The following is a 20,124-nucleotide window of genomic DNA, read 5'->3' as shown; positions in this document are numbered from 1 at the left end:
GGCCGGTCGGTAAGTGGTTAACCCCCAACATAACATGCAGTTAAAAACACGAAAGATATTTTTCTTTCAAATTACCAGGAGTTCCACATGATGTTCACGGTTTATCATTCCCAAAAGAAAAATCAGTTGAGAGACCTAACAGACATCAGAAAAAAGGACAAATACTCACCTCTAAATTTAATATCTAAACCGCTAAATTCTAATTCAACTCCTTGCAGAGCTTCTCCTAATGTTTCATGATAGTGGCTAATACTTTTCTTTGTTCCAACACAGAATGGAAGGGAGAAGTACTTGTATGTCTCTTGCCGATTGTGGTAGGGTCCCACTGTGTTCATCCATAAAACCACCTCCTCTTTTTCTTGATACTGCAATATAATTAAACAAGAGACTGATTAGACAAACATGTGGACACACATGGTAATGTGAAGGAAAACTTATTTAGTTCTAAGCATACGAAATAAGCAAAATCAGAAAATATTTGAGTCTTAAGGGGATGCTTTGTTTTCAACACAACTTGCATATTGAATGGTTTCATATACAAGGGGCTGCATGTGTGAAAGTCTGCTTTAATACTGCACACGTTTTGCAGCACTTCCTATTAAGTTAGTGTACCTGCGCTATAGGTCATCATACTGGTGCTATATATGCTAGCACACCTGAACAGTCATTCAAAACTGTAGTGTTTAGTTTTAATGGCAAGGATCCCATCCGGTTGTCAAGGTGCCCAAAAGGCCTTGCTTTGCCGTAACATACTGAGGGGGTCTGTGTCAACAAGCTTTAATAGGCAAAGCAGCAAGCGTCTGCAATCAGTTTAAGATGCCTTTGAGAATATTCAGACTGAATTGCATAAGCAGTTGACCTGTGTTTGTCATGATTTTGCGTTCTAAAGCTGGATACACACTATACAATTTTCTTTAGATTTTTTTCCTTTAGATTTACCAAAACCATATAATTTAAGGTCAAATCTAAACACTTTCAATTGTATGCAATCAGACAGGACCACATCGTTAAAGGTAAATCTAAAGGAAATCTCACAACAAAAAGCAGTATAGTGTGTATCCAGCTTAATGGACTTGTCAGATCTAAAGGGGATAAAAACCTGATGACACTGACCCTTGTGACGCAAGTGTAAGGTAAGTACTGGCATTATTGCTACCTGCTACTGGTGGACATGTCATACATCAATGGTGGACAAATATATCTGCCTGTTTCAATTACCTGTAAATACGGTCCCTTCCCTTCAAGGTCTCATTTACACTTGCTTCTGCTTTAACACACATTAATGGCTAGTTTACACTTGCTTCAAACAGGCTTTGTTAAAAGATCTATGAATGCTAGTCAAAGCTCCTGTCACTAAATAAAATGGTTAGCTTACAGTCCTGTTTACATCTTGCTTTTGCTTTGCTTCAAAAATAATACTCAATGTCACTTTAGTTGTGCTTCAAAACCTCAATAGAAGTCTATAGCAAAGCTCGCTTGAAGCCTCACCGAAACCCCACATTTTTGGTTTGATATTAGTAATAATTTAATTATTTTTTGCTTTATTGTTGGAGGTCCGCCCAATGCCGCAAAAACTAAAAGCCAGCAGCTGCACATACTGCAGCTGCTGACTTTTAATAATCAGCCACTTTCTTGCTCTGGAGTCCAGCGATGTCGGCACCGCAGCGGATGTTTCCATCAGCTGCCGGGTGCACGCCGCCTATTGCGAGCAAGGGAACTAGGGCTGCAACTAACGATTATTTTCATAATCGATTAGGTGGCTGATCGGTTAATAACCTTAAAAAAAGTGTGGTGTATAATTTAGTTAATATGTAAAGTTTTTAAAAAAGGCAATTTATTCTTAAATATCTCTATGCAGTGGTAAATATAAATAACCAACTATATGGTTAGGGAGCAAAATATCCAATCCACTCTGAGAATAACAGACAGAAGAGATACTATTAGAGGAGATATACTGTATATACTATTAGAGGAGATATACTGTATAAACTATTAGAGGAGATATACTGTATATACTATTAAAGGGTGAATCTGGTAAATATCAGAAGACTCAGATCATTTTTTTATTATTTAAAAAACAATGCCTTCCCTCAAAAAAAAAAAAAAAAAAAAGTTATTTTAAGAACGTTTGTTCGATTTTCTAATTGTTAGTGGGGTCAAATCGACATTCATTTTCAACCACAGTGACGGGAAAATTTGTACATATAGGAGTACAATGAGTGGAAGTTCCACTTTTGGGTGGAACTCCACTTTACATTTTAGACGCCTTTCACACTGGGGCACTTTTCAGGCGTTTTAGCGCTACAAATTGTGCCTGAAAAGCGCCTCTCATGCCTCCCCAGTAGGAAAGCCCAAGTGCTTTCACACTGGGGCGGTGTGCTTGCAGGACAGGAAAAAAAGTCAGTCAAGCAGCATCTTTGAGGTGGATTGTGAGCGGTGTGGACAGTGGACATGGCATTTTTAACCCTTTCCTTGGCCGCTAGCGGGGGTTAAAAGCGTGCTGCTTAAAACTAGTGGCGCTTTACCGCTACCGTCCACAATGCCCCAGTGTGATAGGGCTCTTACTCAGTAATGAATGCACATCTGCGTTCCTGGGCTGCTCTGTGCTCAGAGTGCATGGCCAGCAATACCTTGTATTTCTTGGCAGATATGGGACTCCCCTGGTGGGGGCGTGCCTTTCCCTGTCAGGTCGGGGATGGCCCCGCACTTGCACCGACCACATCTTGGGCTATCTCCGCCCTATGGCTGTGCCCAGCACGCAAATTGTCATGCATGCGCAGTGTGGGGAGCCAGACCCGATGATGTCACAAACTGCCCTCCGTCCGCGTGTTTACATTAATCGGTTGGGGAGCATATAAGCAGGCTACAGCCTGCTTGTAAGCACAATGGATGCCTGCACCAGGGGGGCATACTCTGTGTATCAATATCTCAAGCAAGCTTTTATTTTGGCACATGGCCTCCACTATTCTTAATGTTAATACGTACTAGGACAGCAGTACATTACCGCTGCCTATCCTTACTTAGCCTTGTATATGTATATCTGTATATCCCAATTGATGGTTCAGCTATCGTGCTGATACATTGTTGCATCTGGCAATTATTTCAACCAGCTTTCCTTTTCTCTGGATCATTAAAAGGAGATGTCCAGCCTGAGCTTTTTAGGCTGGGCTTCTCCTCTGGGTCACAGGAGTGCAACTCGTCATCCCGACTTCAAAGTCTAGATCCCCAGCTGCCTTGATTTATGGCAGTCTCAGCGAGCCACTATGACAGCCGCTCCCCGCCCCTCCACAGCTCAGCGCTCCAATGAGCGTGGAGAAGCAGAGGAGAGGTGCTGACAGTCAGCAGCTCTCCTAATGGGGATCTGTGAGAACCGAGCCATCAGCTTTGTTCGGTGGCTCGATTCTCAGTGCAGAGACAGCGGGGGACAGATACAGCATCGGTCTGATGCTGCATCCACATCGGGAAGTGTGAATCTTTATAAAAAAAAAAAAAAAAACCAACCCATACTTCTCTTTTAAGGAGGTCATACGCACATCTTGAACCAACCTTTTATACCACCTGTATCAGGTGAGTTTGTGTTTTCACATTAACTATTGGACTATCTATATTCTTTTTTTCCCCTCTTTCTCCCTCCTTCCCTTTCCCCTCCCTATTCCTTTTCCTTCCCTTTTCCTTTATTTTTTTGCCCATATTTCTTCTTTCTTCCCCCTTTTTCCATCCCTTCCCTTATCTCCTTTCCAGCGCATTATCTATCTAGCAATATATCTATTTATATAAAACTACGGTATATCCATTTGAGTAAACTAATGTATCTTAAATAGAATTCGCTAGACATGGATTTTTACTCCATCCGCATTTTATTTAAAAAAAAAAAAAAAAAAATACAAATTTAAACCTAAATAATTAGATTTTTATGTAAAAAAAAAAAAAAGATTTTTATCCAAACCGATTTAAAATCAAACAAATCCGTATTTTGTTTTTTTTTTTTTTTAAATCACTGATTTTTATCCACCCTGTTCAGACACATCAGTTATTCTTCTGTACTTGCCACATGTTTTAAAGGATAAGACATGGGGAATTTGCAAGCATTCCATAGATGTACAACACTTGCTTTGACTTAATTTTTCCTTGACAAACATTTTAACAAAAACGGATTTAACTATTTAGAGATTTTATAGAATAGCAAGATAATGTTCGGTTGCAGGGACACAAAAGCTGTTATTTGAAAGTCCGGCCTTGATCGTGAAAAGGAAGGACTGGTCTAACTTCAAATAAATCAGTCTACCTATGTGTAATTGCATAAGGGAGTTCAACTTTAATCATTCCGGCTATCCTCTTAAGAAAAATGTCATTGCTGTGTTTGTGGGACACATGCCCTTACACTATTTAAAAGAGAAGTTCAGGTAAAAAACAAACACACATGTGTGACATGAAAATGGTTTCTTCCCACCTATTGCAAATATCAGGTAGCTGGAACAAAACAAAAGGAAAACCAAATCAGGATGGCCGCACCCTAAAAAGTAGAGCATATGCCACACTCCATGTTAATGTCCACATTTCCTAGCAGCGTAACTGACACTTTGTGAAGGCGAATTTGAAAAGCAAAAGGCTGTTTAATGGAATCCTGCTTTACAGTAGCAGTAATGTGATATCAAGCTATATGTGATCAGAGAAGCAAGATTTCAGTAAGGGTAAACAAATCTGCTATTGTAATCTATTGAATCAAGGTACTTATTTCACCACTAATTTGCTCTGCTTTTAAAGGGCAGAACTGTTTATTTTTTAATGAAGTGTCACAACAGTGTGACATTTATTCTTTCCCATGCACCGTAACGGAGCTGCGGGGTGCAGAAATACAGACGGAAATGGATCTACGGGTGAGCTGTGGAATGGGGCAAAAAACTGCAGACTTGTTGCAAATTTCCATGCTGCTACTATAGCTCACCCAAAGATTGCAGAGACTGGTAGTTTTCTACTGCAGAAAACTGCTGATCTCTGTACAAGTGTAAAACATGCCATTGGGTAGATGCAAATCATGATAAAACATGCTGTGTGATCCCATGCATATCTTTATAAAACTTGTCTGTGGACATACCTTCCCTGAGGCTGGGTTCACAATTGCTGTGGTCACGTGAAAGGATTCTTACTGAACAAGCTGTGGATAGAAGCCGATTGTTCACCATGCACAGCTGCTCCAGTTTTGATGAATCACCAAGTGGGTGCAGAGCAGCAGGCGGAGAAGCTCTGGGACCTGCAGGTGGCCAGTTGTCCCATGTGAGCTCCTCCTCCATACAGGCTGTTTGATTAAAGGAGAAGGCCAGCCAATGCTCGTTTGGCTGGGCTTCTATGGGTTACAGGAGTGCAAGTCCCCTCTCTGCTTATGTCACGGATATCAGTCCAGGCACCACGTCAATAAAGTCTGGATCCGCCAGGTGCCTGGACTAACAACCATCTCAGCGAGCCGCTGAGAGGCTGAGACGGCTGCTCCCCACCCCTCCACAGCTCAGCGCTCCAGTGAGCGAGGAGGAGCAGAGCGGAGAGCTGCTGATTGACAGTCAGCAGCTCTCTGCTCAGGGATCTGTGATAACCGAGCCATCGGCGAGGTCTGATTGTTCGGTTCTCAGTGTAGATGGGAGGGGGGGGGACAGATGCAGAATCCATCTAGGTAAGTAAAATGGAGGAAAAAAAAAAAAACCCATACCTCTCTTTTAATTACCTGTGAATTCACAGCTCAGTGCCAGCCTCCCTACCAACAAAGTCCCGGTCCCCCCTAATCTGACATGAAGACTGGAAATTGTCCAGCCCCCATTATCAACTCTGTGCAGAAAGGTGATTTAGGAAGATGTGAAGCTAAAACCAAAAATACAAAAATCTTAATGGCTGTGCATTGCAGCAGATTTGTGTAAATTTCAATGAACGAGCTTAGTAATCCTAATAAATAAAATGGTAAACATACATTTCAAGTATTAGCCGTTTGCCTGGCATACCACTTTAAATAAAACCCTTCTGGATAAAAAACAAAAACAAAATATGACTTCATTACTGGACAGTAACAAAGAACAGTGTTCACCTTTTTTTTTCGTATCCATTTACCACATAAAAGAAAAAATACTTTTATTCATAAATACTGCTACACAAGCCATTTTGTAACTGGTTCGTTGCTTCTCTCTTATTACATCATCATATAATTATAGCAAACTGACCATGTCACTTAGCAGTCTTTCAGTATCTTTAATCTAGAAGGGCCTGTCTCAGTTTCTAAAGAGCAGAGTTTCAACTGAAAATTGTCACTTTGAACAAAAACTGGTATTTCAGGCTTTATGTTACTGTGGGCGAGGTGAATTTCCTGCTACATTCTTTTATCTCTTGGGGACTGAAATGGCAACAACTCTGTTCTTGAAGCTTCAAGTCAATCAACCTGTCATGACAATTCAGGTGGTCTCAAGCTCTCCCTTATCTCCATTTGTCTGTTATGGATATATTTGCACCAAGCAGAGGTAAACTCCAAAGGAAATGGTGCTACTACTGATCACTAGTGTACAGAGGTATCCTTTACAGCAGGGCTCAACAAATCCTAAGCGCCAGGTCTCCATTTGCAACAAGAGATTTCGTTCGGTGCCTGAGCGGCCACCCAAGTGCTCCCCACACTCTGCGTGTGCCCCCCCCCCCCCCCCCCCATGTATCCCAAGCTAATCTTGCCTATCTGCGGAGCCGGGACCGGAATAGCAGGTGCTGACAGGTAGAGGGAAGGGAAGAGAGCGGACGTCCGCTCTCCTCCCCGTCTTGTTGTTGTCACACGTCACCTCTGGTCCCCATTTACAGTTTCCCTGGGATACATGCAGGGTCTTTTAAGAGAATCTGTCACCAAAAAAAAAAAAAAAAAAACACATGGGACTTTTTGTCCCCTATGTCATAGGGAATAAAAAAAGTATTTTTGTTACATATCGCTGCGCATACCAATATGGGAGCAATAATTCTAGCACCAGATCTCCTTCGTAACGCTAAACTGATGACCTATAGAGGGCTTAGCATCGCCTATAGAAAATATATGGTACTGAAGTTAGTGGTCATTTCATGGGCGCACACAAATTTAAGTGTAGCACCCTGATGTTTAGGTAGGGTTGCTATTAAATTTATTTGCCAAGTGATAGTTGCCTTGGCCAATTGTTAGGAGGTCAATTGATTTCACGCCAATTCTGGAATTGCTGCACTTCTGTCACTAGATGGCCTGGTGTCTGGTGACATTAGATAAGACTAGGGCACTGTAAGGACAGATTAGGAATGAATGGGGGTCTCAGCCAATAGGCAGGGATTTTCTTGGGTCCCTTGGCCTGCTGGGAGACCCTATTTACTTGGGTGGAGTCAGGTGATCGGGGTTCTGTGCCACCTGGACAGCTGTCTGGGTGGGCGTGTGTTGTATTGCTCCAGGCTGCTAGGCCAGAAACCTAAGACCTATCCCGGGGGCGTCTGGCTGCTAGGCTATTTGAGAGCCTATCCAGAAGTAGTGCAGGTTTGGGACTGGGGCTAGTAGTCCAACCAGGAGCAACGGTTACACCAGCCTGTGGAACCAGTTGTGGTCGGAGGTAGAGGGGAAGCCCTTGCCTCTTGTGGAGTGCCAAGCCAGGAACCTAAAGTGTCAGCAAGGGTGAATCTTGAAGAGTATCTGAGTGTCAAGCCAGGGACCCAGCGGGGAAGTGGGGGTGATGCTTGAGGAAGATACTGAGTGAGAAGATTGGAAGAGCTCAGGGGATCCACTGGCAGTGGATCAGGGAGTCTATTGAAAGACAGAGCTCTATGGAGTTGAGTTCTACAATAGAAGTTTGAAGTGAAAGAGTTCATTGCAACCTTTGTTAGAAATTGTTGCCACAGGAGACGGCGTTCCTACTCATGCAGATGTGGTGTCTGGCTGGATACATTTCCCTGAGTGACTGTCTGCCTATAGAAGTCTCAGTCTGCCAATTAACATTGCATCTACTTAAGGGTGTCCTGGCCCTAACCCTCTCTCCCACAGTTCTGTTTAAGAGAGAATAAATCTCTTTGCATTCAAGAAGTGTCTGGCGCCCATCAATCCATCTTGCATTACACCCACCATTCCTTGTAACCCACTATACACAGAAGTATGTCAGCTGTCCCCAACTCTGGAGGTCACCATTAGGCCTAAAGAAGCCCAGGACTTTGCTACATAAGGTTTGACATATTGGGTATAGATTTACTTACATAGTTAGTCAGGTTTAAAAAAGACACAAGCCCATCTAGTTCAACCATAAAAAAAATAAAATAAAATAAAAAATATCATACAATCCCATATACATAATCCTATACCCACAGTTGATCCAGAGGAATGCGAAAACTTGGTGCAACCTCGACATTTTGCCCCACCCATATCAGACAGCATAGTCAGAGGGGAGCCAGGCCGAAGCCATCTCTCGCCTTTTGTGTATTGTGGCTGATTTACCACATGCTGTGAGCGACACTAGGACATCCTGCAGTGGCACTCCAAGTTTTATGGCTGGGTTACAGTATAGGAATGCAGTGAATGACAACTGTTACTTGTGCTCTCAACTGAACTGCCAAGCCATCAAATAGCTGGTTGCTTAACACACCACACATGAGCGGCATCATGACAAAAACAAATGCTAAGATGGCAGCTTCCATGGCTGTAATGAATGAAAAGGGGGGGGGGGGTAGTTCCACTTTAACACAGCTTTTAAAGTAGAAGGAAGCCCTCCCATCCATTTGTGGCTAAAAATGGCATCATTTTAGTCCCCATTTACATCTACATGCTGCACGTGTGATCAGCTATGACACCAAGCATCTGAAGACTTGAAAGTTTGGTTGAAAACCAATATAAGCAACCAGCATATGCGAGCTATCAAGTGATGCAGGACTTGAATGTAACATTTACACAGGAACTTTTGCCAAAGAAGCATCTGTAAATTTTTTACAGATGTGTGAATGTAGCCTAAATAGTTTGAGCCAACTAGGGTGTGCTTATTGCACTGGTAGCATAAGCTATGTACAGTAAGAGGTGTGGTGTTAGTATGTGCAAATTCCTGCTGCCGGAATTAAGAAGGTGGGCAGCGTGCCTCTCTGCCATTCAGGAGAACCCTTGTATTTTTCATCAACGAATAGGGCTGCAACCAATGATTATTTTCATAACCAATTCGTTGGCTGATTATTGTTTCGATTAATAACCTTAAAAAGTGTGATATAATTTAGTTAATATGTAAAGTTTTTAAAAAAAGGCAATTTATGCTTAAATATCTCTATTCAGTGGTAAATATAAATAACCAACTATATCGTTAGGGAGCAAAATATCTAATTCACTCTGAGAATAAAAGACAGAAGAGATATACTGTATATACTATTAAAGGGGAGATATACTGTACACACTATTTAAGGGTGAATCTGGTAAATATCATCAGACTCAGAGATCAAATTTTTTTATTTAAAAAACAATGTCTTCCTTCAAAGAAAATGTCATTTTAAGAACGTTTGTGGGGTCAAATCAACGTTCATTTTCAACCACAGTGACGGGAAAATATGGAAATAATAGCAAACTTCTTGGTCTAAGGAATTTTCAGACAGTGTATGCGGTTTTCGTTCCGAAATTCCATTCATTTTAAAAACAGAACGTTAAAAAATAGTGAAAATTTCAAACATTCTTTCATTCAGCGACTGTACAAAGATTTCCGGTTTGAATATTCTCATCTAAAAATAGATCTGTTTGGCCAGCATAAGGCTTGGTACACACCTATGCAGGTTGCTTGTGATCTGTTTCTGCACTGCTTTTTGCGCACGTGATTTTGCTGCAATTTGCGTTTTTTCAATTTTTTTTTTTTTTGGCAAATTTGTTGGGCAGATTAAAAACACAAATTGCTGCAAAAACGCATTACATGCTTTTCTGCAGCTTCTCCATTGAAGTATATTGAACCAAAAAAAGCACAGTTTTGCATAAAAAAAAAAAAAAAAAAAAAAAAAAGCATAGATGAACGTGTCCCATAGGAAGCCATGTAAATGAACTGTAGTGTGTTTCTTCAAAGAAACACCAAAAAACACATAGATGTTAACCAGGTCTAAGACGTTTAGTAACATAATGGGGTTAAAAAAATAAAATTAGTCCTTTATAGTACAAAAAAAAAACAAAAAAAAAAAACAAAAAAAAAAAAAGCAGATAACCACTACTGTAAGGGTTTAATTTTGTTTACTGTAGAACTGTGAAAGTAATATTTATAGTAGTGATTATTTGCTCTTTTTTACTATAAAGGGCTCATTTTTTTTTTTTAACTCCATTATGTTACTGGCCGATTAATCGATTACGAAAATAGTAATCGATTAATTTCATAATCGAGTAGTTGTCGATTAATCGATTAGTTGTTTCAGCCCTAACAAATACCAGGGCTTCCTCTTTTTGTTGGAGGTGGAGAGGCAGGTGGCTGACATCACTATTTACACCTCAGCCAATCAGGAGGAAGGTATCCCTTTTTTCAGTGGCAGTTATTTTCAGGGTTCAGAGTCCAAAGGGGTGAAAATACAGTCACATGGGTGACAAACATCCTTCCCTTTATGATTGAGCGTATGGCTAATGCAAGGAATAATCCATACATGTACACTGTCTGCAAACGCACAGACAGATGACAACAAGCTCACGGGTATAGGAAGTCTCTGAACACATCAGCCAATGGCTCTCAGAAGAAAATTAAAAATTAGAAGACCTGTCCTAACTGCTATTGTTCGCTTCTGATGTGCTGCAGGCATCATCCTGGTACCAATTTTTACAGCGGGCGATCGGCTTTCCGGGTATAACAACCGATGCGGCTAAAAGCCGCTCGGCTGTTATACCGGAGCAGCGGGAGGGAACGTCCCCCCTCCCGCCGCTCTTACCGGGCCTCCCGTTCGATCGGGAGGCCCAGTGACCAACCGGCTGCCTCCGGGGGCGGGCTGGAACGAAGCTGTGGGCGGCCTCGGTCTAGCCTTCTAATTGTAAACGCGGAAGCGACGTCATGACGTCACTTCCTGTTTACTCGGATTTAAAAAAAAAAAATACACAGTATTTAGAATCGCCGAAAACGGCGATCTGAATACTTTGAAGTGCAAAGGAGGGATCGGGGGTCTTTTAGACCCCCGATCCCTCCATAAAGAGTACCTGTCACCACCTATTACTGTCACACAAGGGATGTTTACATTCCTTGTGACAGCAATATAAGTCATCAAATTTTTATTTTTTTTTAACACAATTTATAAATATAAAAATAAATAAAAATAATAAGAAAGAAAACTTTTTTTTTTAAAGTGCCCCCGTCCCCGCGAGCTCGTGCAGCAAAGAAAACGCATACAGAAGTCGCGCCCGCATGTGTAAACGGTGTTCAAATCACACATGTGAGGTATCGCCGCGATCGTCAGAGCGAGAGCAATAACTCTAGCACTAGACCCCCTCTGTAACTCTAACCTGGTAACCGTAAAAAAAAAAAAAAAAAATTAAAGCATCGCCTATGGAAATTCTTAGGTACCGCAGTTTGTCGCCATTCCACGAGTGTGTGCAATTATAAAGCGTGACATGTTTGGTATCTATTTACTCAGCGTAACATCATCTTTCACATTATAGAAAAAAATTGGGGTAACTTTACTGTTTGGATTTTTTAAAATTCATGAAAGTGTCCCTTTTCCCAAAAATGTGCGTTTAAAACACTGCTGCACAAATACCGTGTGATATAAAATATTGATACAATCTCCATTTTATTCTCTAGATTCTCTGCTAAAAATACATATAATGTTTGGGGGTTCTAAGTAATTTTCTAGCAAAAAAAAAAAAAAAACGGATTTTAACTTGTAAACACCAAATTTCAAAAATAGGCTTAGTCATGAAAGGGTTAATGTTGGATTTCAGTAATCAGCATGTACAAGCCAAAAGCCACAGTAACTGAATTCTAAGCCAAAATAGTTTGGGGCATGGCCAAGATGGCAAGCTAAGCTGATGCATCGCCCAGAGCTCTGTTGGAGAGCGATCTACATTTTTTCCTTTACTGAGACCTTCCTCATTCCCTTGGTGAAGTGCCTGCTCCGAATGCATCAAACTCGTGGCATGACGTGAAGCTGGTAAGAATTGCCTGATACTCTGCCTGCTGAACTTTTGGGGCCAGCACAAGATCTTTAGAGCTGCCCATGCTGCTGGTGATAGATCCTACCACAATGGGAAATTGCTACTTTTCCCTGATTACTCTATTAAGACAAAATTGTTAGAGCCAGTTAATACCATCTATCTGAGGTAAGGCAAGGAAGTGTAAGCGCTTAATTTGACTTGACACCAGCCTCTAAAGTTCCTGTACAGCAGAGCTCAGAAAGAGGGAAGAAGCAGCAGCACAAGGCAGTAATTGGTTGTGTTGCAGTGCAAGGAAAGAGACCTGTGTGTAAAAAGGAAACCTGCAGCAGAAAAAGATCAGGTACCTGACAGGCAGGACATGTGTACATTCTAGGACTGGATGGACATAAATTAAAGTCCTTTTGGCTTCCTTATATGATTATTTGGCTGCTTGCTCAAAGTTCAACTTTTAACTTCCAGGTTACAAAGCAGCACAGTATTCGTTTACCAAACCAGAATATTTTTAATGCCAGCAGGAGGCAAGTGGTAAACATACTCAACTAACTGTAAAGGTCTTTGAGAGAGTATGAGATTGTTTGCCAGTGCCCAACAACAAACAGGAAGAGGGATTACAATGTAAAAGCTATTCTTTTCTTAAGAACCTAAGTGTGCAGAACTGCATGCCGATATGAGTTTTAGTGAAAGGTGAAAGGTCCATTTTAAGACATGGAGCATTTTATTCTAAAGCCTGGTATGCACTAGAATTTTTTTTCGTTCAACCCAGCAGGTTAAACGATTGAAGAAAAAAAAAAAAGGAGGGATCACCGTATTGACATGAGGGATGGTAGTGCAGCTATATTTAAACCTTCACAAAATGATTTGCTATAAAAGGTAGTTCAGATCACCCCTACTGGGCTCATTTGCATGGTCAATATTTAATCAAAGTTTACCTCCTACTATTTTTTATTCATCCTTGAACAGCTAGAGTTCGCCAACAGTAATACTCATTGATGTTAGCTTTATATTATTTACTTTCTACCTAGAATTATAATCAGTTAATGCACTGCACACAAAATTCCACCCCAACTGTGTTCAAATATTTTTTTAACTCTTCCAAAAGCTGCACAAGGGATACAAAACTGAAGATCTGTGTGCCAGCCAGCCGATATCAGACACAGAATGAGAAACTTTGCCAAATGTGCAAGCTTCATTTAAGCAAGTCTAGAAAAGGTCAGCCATCACAACTGCTATGATTACATACAAGCATATAAGAGATAAAGAGTTAAAAAGGATATATTAACATGCATCAGTTTCTTTTGATCAGTCACTGTGCTGAAGGAAAAAAAAAAAAAAAAAAACTGAACCGATTATCCCATCCACACATTTGAGGTGAATGGGGGAATCCTTCCCGCTGTCAGAATACACACTGCAGCCAATGAGCGGCTTTTATACGATAGGGCAGTTGAAGAGAAGTTGATTGGTAGATCGACTTCTGTTAAACTGCAGTGACCACACATGAATAGAAATGTGTGCGGTGCCTGCTAAACCGGACAAATTTCGATCCATCTATGGCTACCGTTAGTAACACAGTGGGGGTTATTTACTAAAGGCAAATCCACTTTGCACTACAAGTGCACTTAGAAGTGCAGTCGCTGTAGATCTGAGGGGGACATGCAAGGAAAAAAAAAAAAAAAAAAAAAAACGGCATTTTAGCTTGCAATTGCACTTCCAACTGCACTTATAGTGCAGAGTGGATTTGCCTTTAGTAAATCAACCCCAGTGTTTTGCACATTTCAGGCAAACAACAGGTTCACTTGTAAACCCTCAGGGCCCATTTGTTTTAACGTACACGCTTTAATGTGCCAAAATGCATGCGTCCAACTTATCCACATCTGTTCTCAGCACTGTCAGAAATCCAGTTCTCTTGCTCTGTGGGCTTAGGCTCCATGCACACTGAAGCTCAAACAACCATTTTTGGGAGTTTGGGTGTTTTTTTTTTTTTTAATTTAATTTAATTTTTTTTTTATTTTATTTTTTTTTTTTTTTAACAGCCCATAAACTCCCCTCTACGTTATCCTATGTGTCCGTGCACACATGGACTTTTTTGGATGTTTATCAGCTGTTGTCTGAACACCCTAAAATCGCATTCAGGAGCTGTTTTTTATGACCACAAAACACACTTAAAAACGTTAAACATCGATAAACGCTAATAAACATAGACAAGCGCCAAAAGACGTGGCTCACCAGCATTTAACGTTTTTGATTCAGTGAAAAGAAAAAAAAAAAAAAAAAAAAACCCGCTATTGTGGAAAAACACGAATAAACGCTATTGCAAAAACGTTGAAAAGCTCACTGCAAACCTACTGTCGTTTTCATAATGTTATTTTAACATCCAGTGTGCACGAGGCCTTAAACTGGTTGTAAACCCTTACACACCACTTTTACCTACAGGTAAGCCTATAATAAGGCCATGTTTGATAAGTGGATAATTGTATACTATGCATGCTATGTTAAAAGGAGAAGTAAAGCCTGAGCTCATTCAGCTGGGCTTCTCCTATGGGTCACAGGAGTGTAATACGCTTTGCACTCCTGTGACCCGTTTTCAGCATAGAGCGGACTGAAGTCTACTGACAGCACCAAGATCAGTCCAGGCACCGCGCCATCCCGACTCTGGAAGTCTGGATCCGCCAGGTGCCTGGACTGTTGGCAGTCTCAGCCTTTCAGCGAACCGCTGAGACAGGCGCTCCCCGCCCCTCCACAGCTCAGCGCTCCAATGAGCGTGGAGGAGCAGAGCAGGAGAGCTGGTGATTGATAGGCAGCAGCTCTCTGCTCGGGGATCTGTGAGAACCGAGCCATCGGTGATGTTCGATGGCTCCTTTCTCAGTGAAGAGGCAATGGGGGACAGATGCTGCATCCACCTAGGTAAGTATGTTGCATCCACCTAGGTAAGTATGCTCCAGCAACCAGGCGTCACCAAGTGGCTGCTGCAAGGAAGAGGAGGGAGTGCCAACAGGTGGGCCATGGAAGCCTATGGGTGATGTCACGGCACATGGGACTTCTTGGCGCTCTCAACCGCTCCCTGAGCCAGTTGCAGGATCATGTGAATGGACTGGAGTAAATTAAAGATAAGTACACATCTTTTTTTGAGCAAGTTAGGCAGAACAGGTGGTAGGGAGGGGGAGGTTACATTTAAAATTAGAGACACTTATGCCAGCCGAGATTTGAACTGTTTGTGGGCAGGCTGAACGTACAAAGTTTATTAATCGCTCAACTTGGGTACAACCAGCCTGCTGGATTCACTTGCGATTATCGCTAGCGGCTGTTATAGCCGGTAACAATAGTCGCTGTCTTCTCCCAGCGAGTACGACACTCATATTTTGATATGTGAGCACTGTTCTATATACATTCCACTGTTAATGGTAGCTGCATGATGCACAGGTAATGAATGAATGACACCAAGTAGCAGAGCATGACACAGAGGGCAATGATGGAGCATGAAGAGGGCAAGCAGTGCTTAAAACAGTACTAAACAAAAATGTTTTATATTGCAACTTACCAATCATTAGGTGTGGTGGATGCATTCATTTTCTTTAGGCTTTTTACCCCTCTGTTTTCACCTGGTGATCTCTAGTAACAGACCTCCTTATTAGGGTCCCTTTCAGACGATCGGTCCAAACGGGTCCACCTGTCTGTATTTCAGGCGGAACCGATCGGAACCCTTCATTCTCCTCTATGAGTAGTCGGATGTAAACTGACTTGTGACCATTTACACCCCGCTACCTCAGATCCCATAAAAACAAAACGGAAGAGGATCCGTTTCCCCACCCCCAGTCTGGCTGTATCAAATCAGAGGGCAGTCAAGTGTAAACAGACAGCTGGTCCATTTACATTCAACTGTCCATAGAGCAGAGAGTGAGCTGTGTCCGTGTCTGCTCTGTGTAAGTGTAATATTACCCATGTACATGTTTCTGAAAATGGCTATTTGGTATTGCTGGATGCTGTAATGACCACAGGCTGGGAACCGTAGACAGTCTAAGTGAAGAAATGTTGTCAGCCCCCTGATGGGCCCCGAAACGTTGCCTTATGTTTACCATGAAAGTAAAGCTTTGGACCAATTTTAAGGCATCCTTGGTGTGCTGTTGACATTTCATTACATGCTTTGCATAAGTGGAGCAGATACGGACCTGTCATTTGGCCGCTCCACTCATCAGTGGATTAGAGGACAGATCCCCTGCTGAGAAATCCCGTATGGGTACGTGCTTCCCCTCTTCGGCCACCAATATTGTTTTTCAAAACTGCAGAGGTGATCAAATACCATCAAAAGAAAGCTCTATTTGTGGGGGGGGGTGGGGGGGTGGGACGCAAATTTCTTTTGGGTACAGCATTGCATGACTGCGCAATTGTCAGTTAAAGCAACGCAGTGCCAAATTGTAAAGAGTGCTCTGGTCAGGAAGGGGGTAAAATCTTCCGGGGCTGAAGTGGTTAAGAAGTTACAGCAAACAGTTTTGTTCTTTTCAGCATAAAGGTTTTACCTGACCATTGTAAGCACCCGTCAGTGAGAAGTGGTCTCAACCTTCAAATTGCTACATCTGCAGGACAGCTTGATCTTTTGAAAAACCAGACTAAGGCTGGCCATACATTTTCAATTCTCTTGTACAATGCTCCTTTAGATTTACCTTAAACTACAGTGGATGTAAAAAGTATACACACCCCTGTTAAAATGTTAGGTTTCTGTGATGTAAAAAAAAAAAAAAAATGAGACAAAGATAAAATCATTTCAAAACCTTTTCCACCTTTAGTGTGACTTATAAACTGTACAACTCAGTTGAACAACTAACTGAAGTCTTTTGGGTGGTGGAAAGTAAAAATAAAAAACTAAAATGTGGTTGCATAAGTGTGCACACCCTTAAACTAATACGTTGTTGAAGCCCCACAGATTTTCAATCGGATTCAGGTCTGGGCTCTGGCTGGGCCATTGCAAAACTATAAACAATATTAAGTAGTATTTGGAACTGTTCATAATTCTCTCTACCTTGACTAAGGCCCCTGTTCCAGCTGAAGAAAAAACAACCCAAAAGCATTATGCTGCTACCCACCATGCTGCACGGTGGGTATGGTGTTCTGGAATTATGGACAAAAAGTTCAACCTTGGTTTCATCAGACCAGAACACATTTTCCCACATGCTTTTGGGAGACTTGAGATGTGTTTTTGGAAAATGTATCTTGGTAAGCAAAGGCTTCCGTCTTGCCACTCTACCCCATAACCCAGACATATTAAGAATAGAGGAGATTGTTGTCACATGTACCACACAGCCAGTACTTGTCAGATATTACTGCAGCTCTTTTGACGTTGCTGTAGGCCTCTTGGCAGCCTCCCTGACCAGTTTTCTTCTCGTCTTTTCATCACTTTTGGAGGGACATCCAGTTCTTAGTAATGTCACTGTTGTGCCATATTTTCTCCACTTGATGACTGTCTACAGTACACTGTGTTCTATGGTATATGTAAATGCCTTAGAAATTCTTTTGTTCCCTTCTCTTGACTGATACCTTTTAACAATGGGATCCGCTCTGATGCTTTAGAAGCCCTCTGCAGACCATGGCTTTTGCTGTAAGATAAGAAAATGTCAGGAAAGACCTACTAGAACAGCTGAACTTTATTTGGGGTTAATCAGAGGTACTTTAAATGATAGAAGGCGATTGCTTAATTCTAAACACCGCTACATCCCCAGTTATAAGAGGGTGTGCACACTTATACAACCATATTATTTTAGTTTTTTAATTTTACTCTCCCTCCCCCCTACAAGATTTCAGTTTGTTTTTCAATTGAGTTGTAGTTTATAGGTCACATTAAAGGTGGAAAAAGTTCTGAAATTATTTATCTTTGTCTCATTTTTTTTTACATCACAGAAACTTGGCATTTTAACAGGGGTGTGTAGACTTTTTATATCCACTGTATGTAGTGCAAGGGCCTGCCTAATTGGATACAATTGGGAGTTGTTTAGTTTTGACCTCATATTATTATATATGTCTTTTGGTAAATCTAAAGGAAAAATTGTACAAGAAAATTGAACATATATGACCAGCCTTACTGGCGGGATCACAAGGTGAAAAATAAATAAAAATAAATAAAAGAAAGCCTAAAAAAGAAAACAAATGCAGCCATCACAAGAATTGGTAAACTGCAACACGACAAATGTTTGCTTTTGGGTGTATTTTTCCCCACTGCAACGGGGAAGGGTAATTAAAAGGTATTGAAAAAACAAAAAAAAAAAAAAAAAACTGGGCTTTAGGCCTCTCTTTCACATAGCCGGTTACATGCAGCCACCAGATTCTAGGGGGAGAATCAGCAGATTCTTGCAGTTGGGATGACCAGAGCTTGCGATTAGCAGCGGTAGGCTCAGACATTTGTTCCTAAACGCAGGTTAGTGGGTGCGATAGGCTTACTTTAACATTTCCAAACCACAAATTAAAATGGACCTTGTGTCATTTTTTCATCTATTAAATCTTTTGCCCTTCTTGTTTTAACTTTGGATAGTAAAACATTTTTTTTTCTGCCATTAAATACCTTATACAGCCCACTTCCTATTTCTTGTAGGGTCACTAGCCTAGGATTAATGACATCATGCACAGCTCTCTCTCTCGTGAGAGTTTGCCAGGAAGGGAGGGGGATGAGTCAAAAGAGGGCCAATGAAAGCTAGAGGTGTGCCTCTAAATCCAGGAATTGAACAGGCAGCAGCTTCAGCTGCCCACAGTTAAAATGACTGCAGTCAGACTTAGTGGAGGGAGATTTCTGCTGCATATTTGGTGTGACACACTAAACAATGTAAAGGCTGGTTAATTGTGGTTGCGGGGACATGTAGTGTGTTCATGCGCAGTAAAAACACTTCCGCCAGTAATGGACGCGAGGACTATAAAGGGAAGGGTTGCCGTGCCATACAGCCAATACCATGAATAAGTCGTGATAACGAAACACGTCAGAGAGTGGCTGTACGGCAACCAGCAGTGGCATCTGACGTCAAACCAGAAGTGACGATCCGAGTCTGATGAGTCAGTGTGGGTGAGACTCTGGTCAAACACCGCAGGTCCGCTGTGACCACAATACACCATCACTTGCTAGTAACAGGAGGATTGTTTTATGCTTGCTTTACTTGGAACTATGCAAGTGTAATAGTTGGAGGTTTGTTTTTATTCATTAACCGCTTCAGCCCCGGAAGATTTTACCCCCTTCCTGACCAGAGAACTTTTTGCGATTCTGCACTGCGTCGCTTTAACTGACAATTGCGCGGTCGTACGACGCTGCACCCAAACAAAATTGACATCCTTTTTTCCCCCCACAAATAGAGCTTTCTTTTCGTGGTATTTGATAGGGGTGCGCATCTTCACTGGCCTCACGATTCGATTCGATTACGATTATCAGGTCCACGATTAACGATGCATCACGATTACTGCGCGCGGTTTTCATCCAAAAAATTTAAGTAGTCAGAAGAACTCCATTTTTTAAATTTTATCTGTTCTTAAAAAAAAGACAACACTCCTTGCATGTAGCAAAGTGTAAACAGTGCAGACAACTTAAAGAGGAGCTCCAGACTGCCCCCAAATGACTACAGGAGATGATCAGAGACTGCAGACATGCTACAGGAGATGATCAGAGACTGCGGACATGCTACAGGAGATGGTCAGAGACTGCGGACATGCTACAGGAGATGGTCAGAGACTGCGGACATGCTACAGGAGATGTTCAGAGACTGCGGACATGCTACAGGAGATGATCAGAGACTGCGGACATGCTACAGGAGATGATCAGAGACTGCGGACATGCTACAGGAGATGATCAGAGACTGCGGACATGCTACAGGAGATGATCAGAGACTGCGGACATGCTACAGGAGATGGTCAGAGACTGCGGACATGCTACAGGAGATGGTCAGAGACTGCGGACATGCTACAGGAGATGATCAGAGACTGCGGACATGCTACAGGAGATGATCAGAGACTGCGGACATGCTACAGGAGATGATCAGAGACTGCGGACATGCTACAGGAGA

The 20,124-nt window shown here is 41.8% G+C and overlaps 1 protein-coding gene across 2 annotated transcripts in view; it reads right to left on the bottom strand.

The window, feature by feature from the left end:
• TM9SF3 (transmembrane 9 superfamily member 3) overlaps window positions 1-20,124 on the bottom strand; it is a 102,652-nt gene that overhangs the window by 67,157 nt on the left and 15,371 nt on the right. The window contains exons 2-3 of one of the 2 annotated variants that reach the window (XM_073596511.1): window positions 17,627-17,685; window positions 170-365 (exon numbers count right to left, since the gene is read on the bottom strand). In XM_073596511.1, coding sequence (XP_073452612.1) covers window positions 170-335 — 166 coding nt within the window. In that variant the 5' untranslated portion in view covers window positions 336-365; window positions 17,627-17,685. The remainder of the gene's footprint in view (window positions 1-169; window positions 366-17,626; window positions 17,686-20,124) is intronic. The other variant, XM_073596510.1, reaches the window with a different exon arrangement.

This window comes from Aquarana catesbeiana, linkage group LG08 (assembly GCF_042186555.1).
Source record: "Aquarana catesbeiana isolate 2022-GZ linkage group LG08, ASM4218655v1, whole genome shotgun sequence".
NCBI classification, from domain to species: Eukaryota; Metazoa; Chordata; class Amphibia; order Anura; family Ranidae; genus Aquarana; species Aquarana catesbeiana.
The sequence above is the reverse complement of the archived record's forward strand: the minus strand, read 5'-3'. Positions and strand labels throughout refer to the sequence as shown.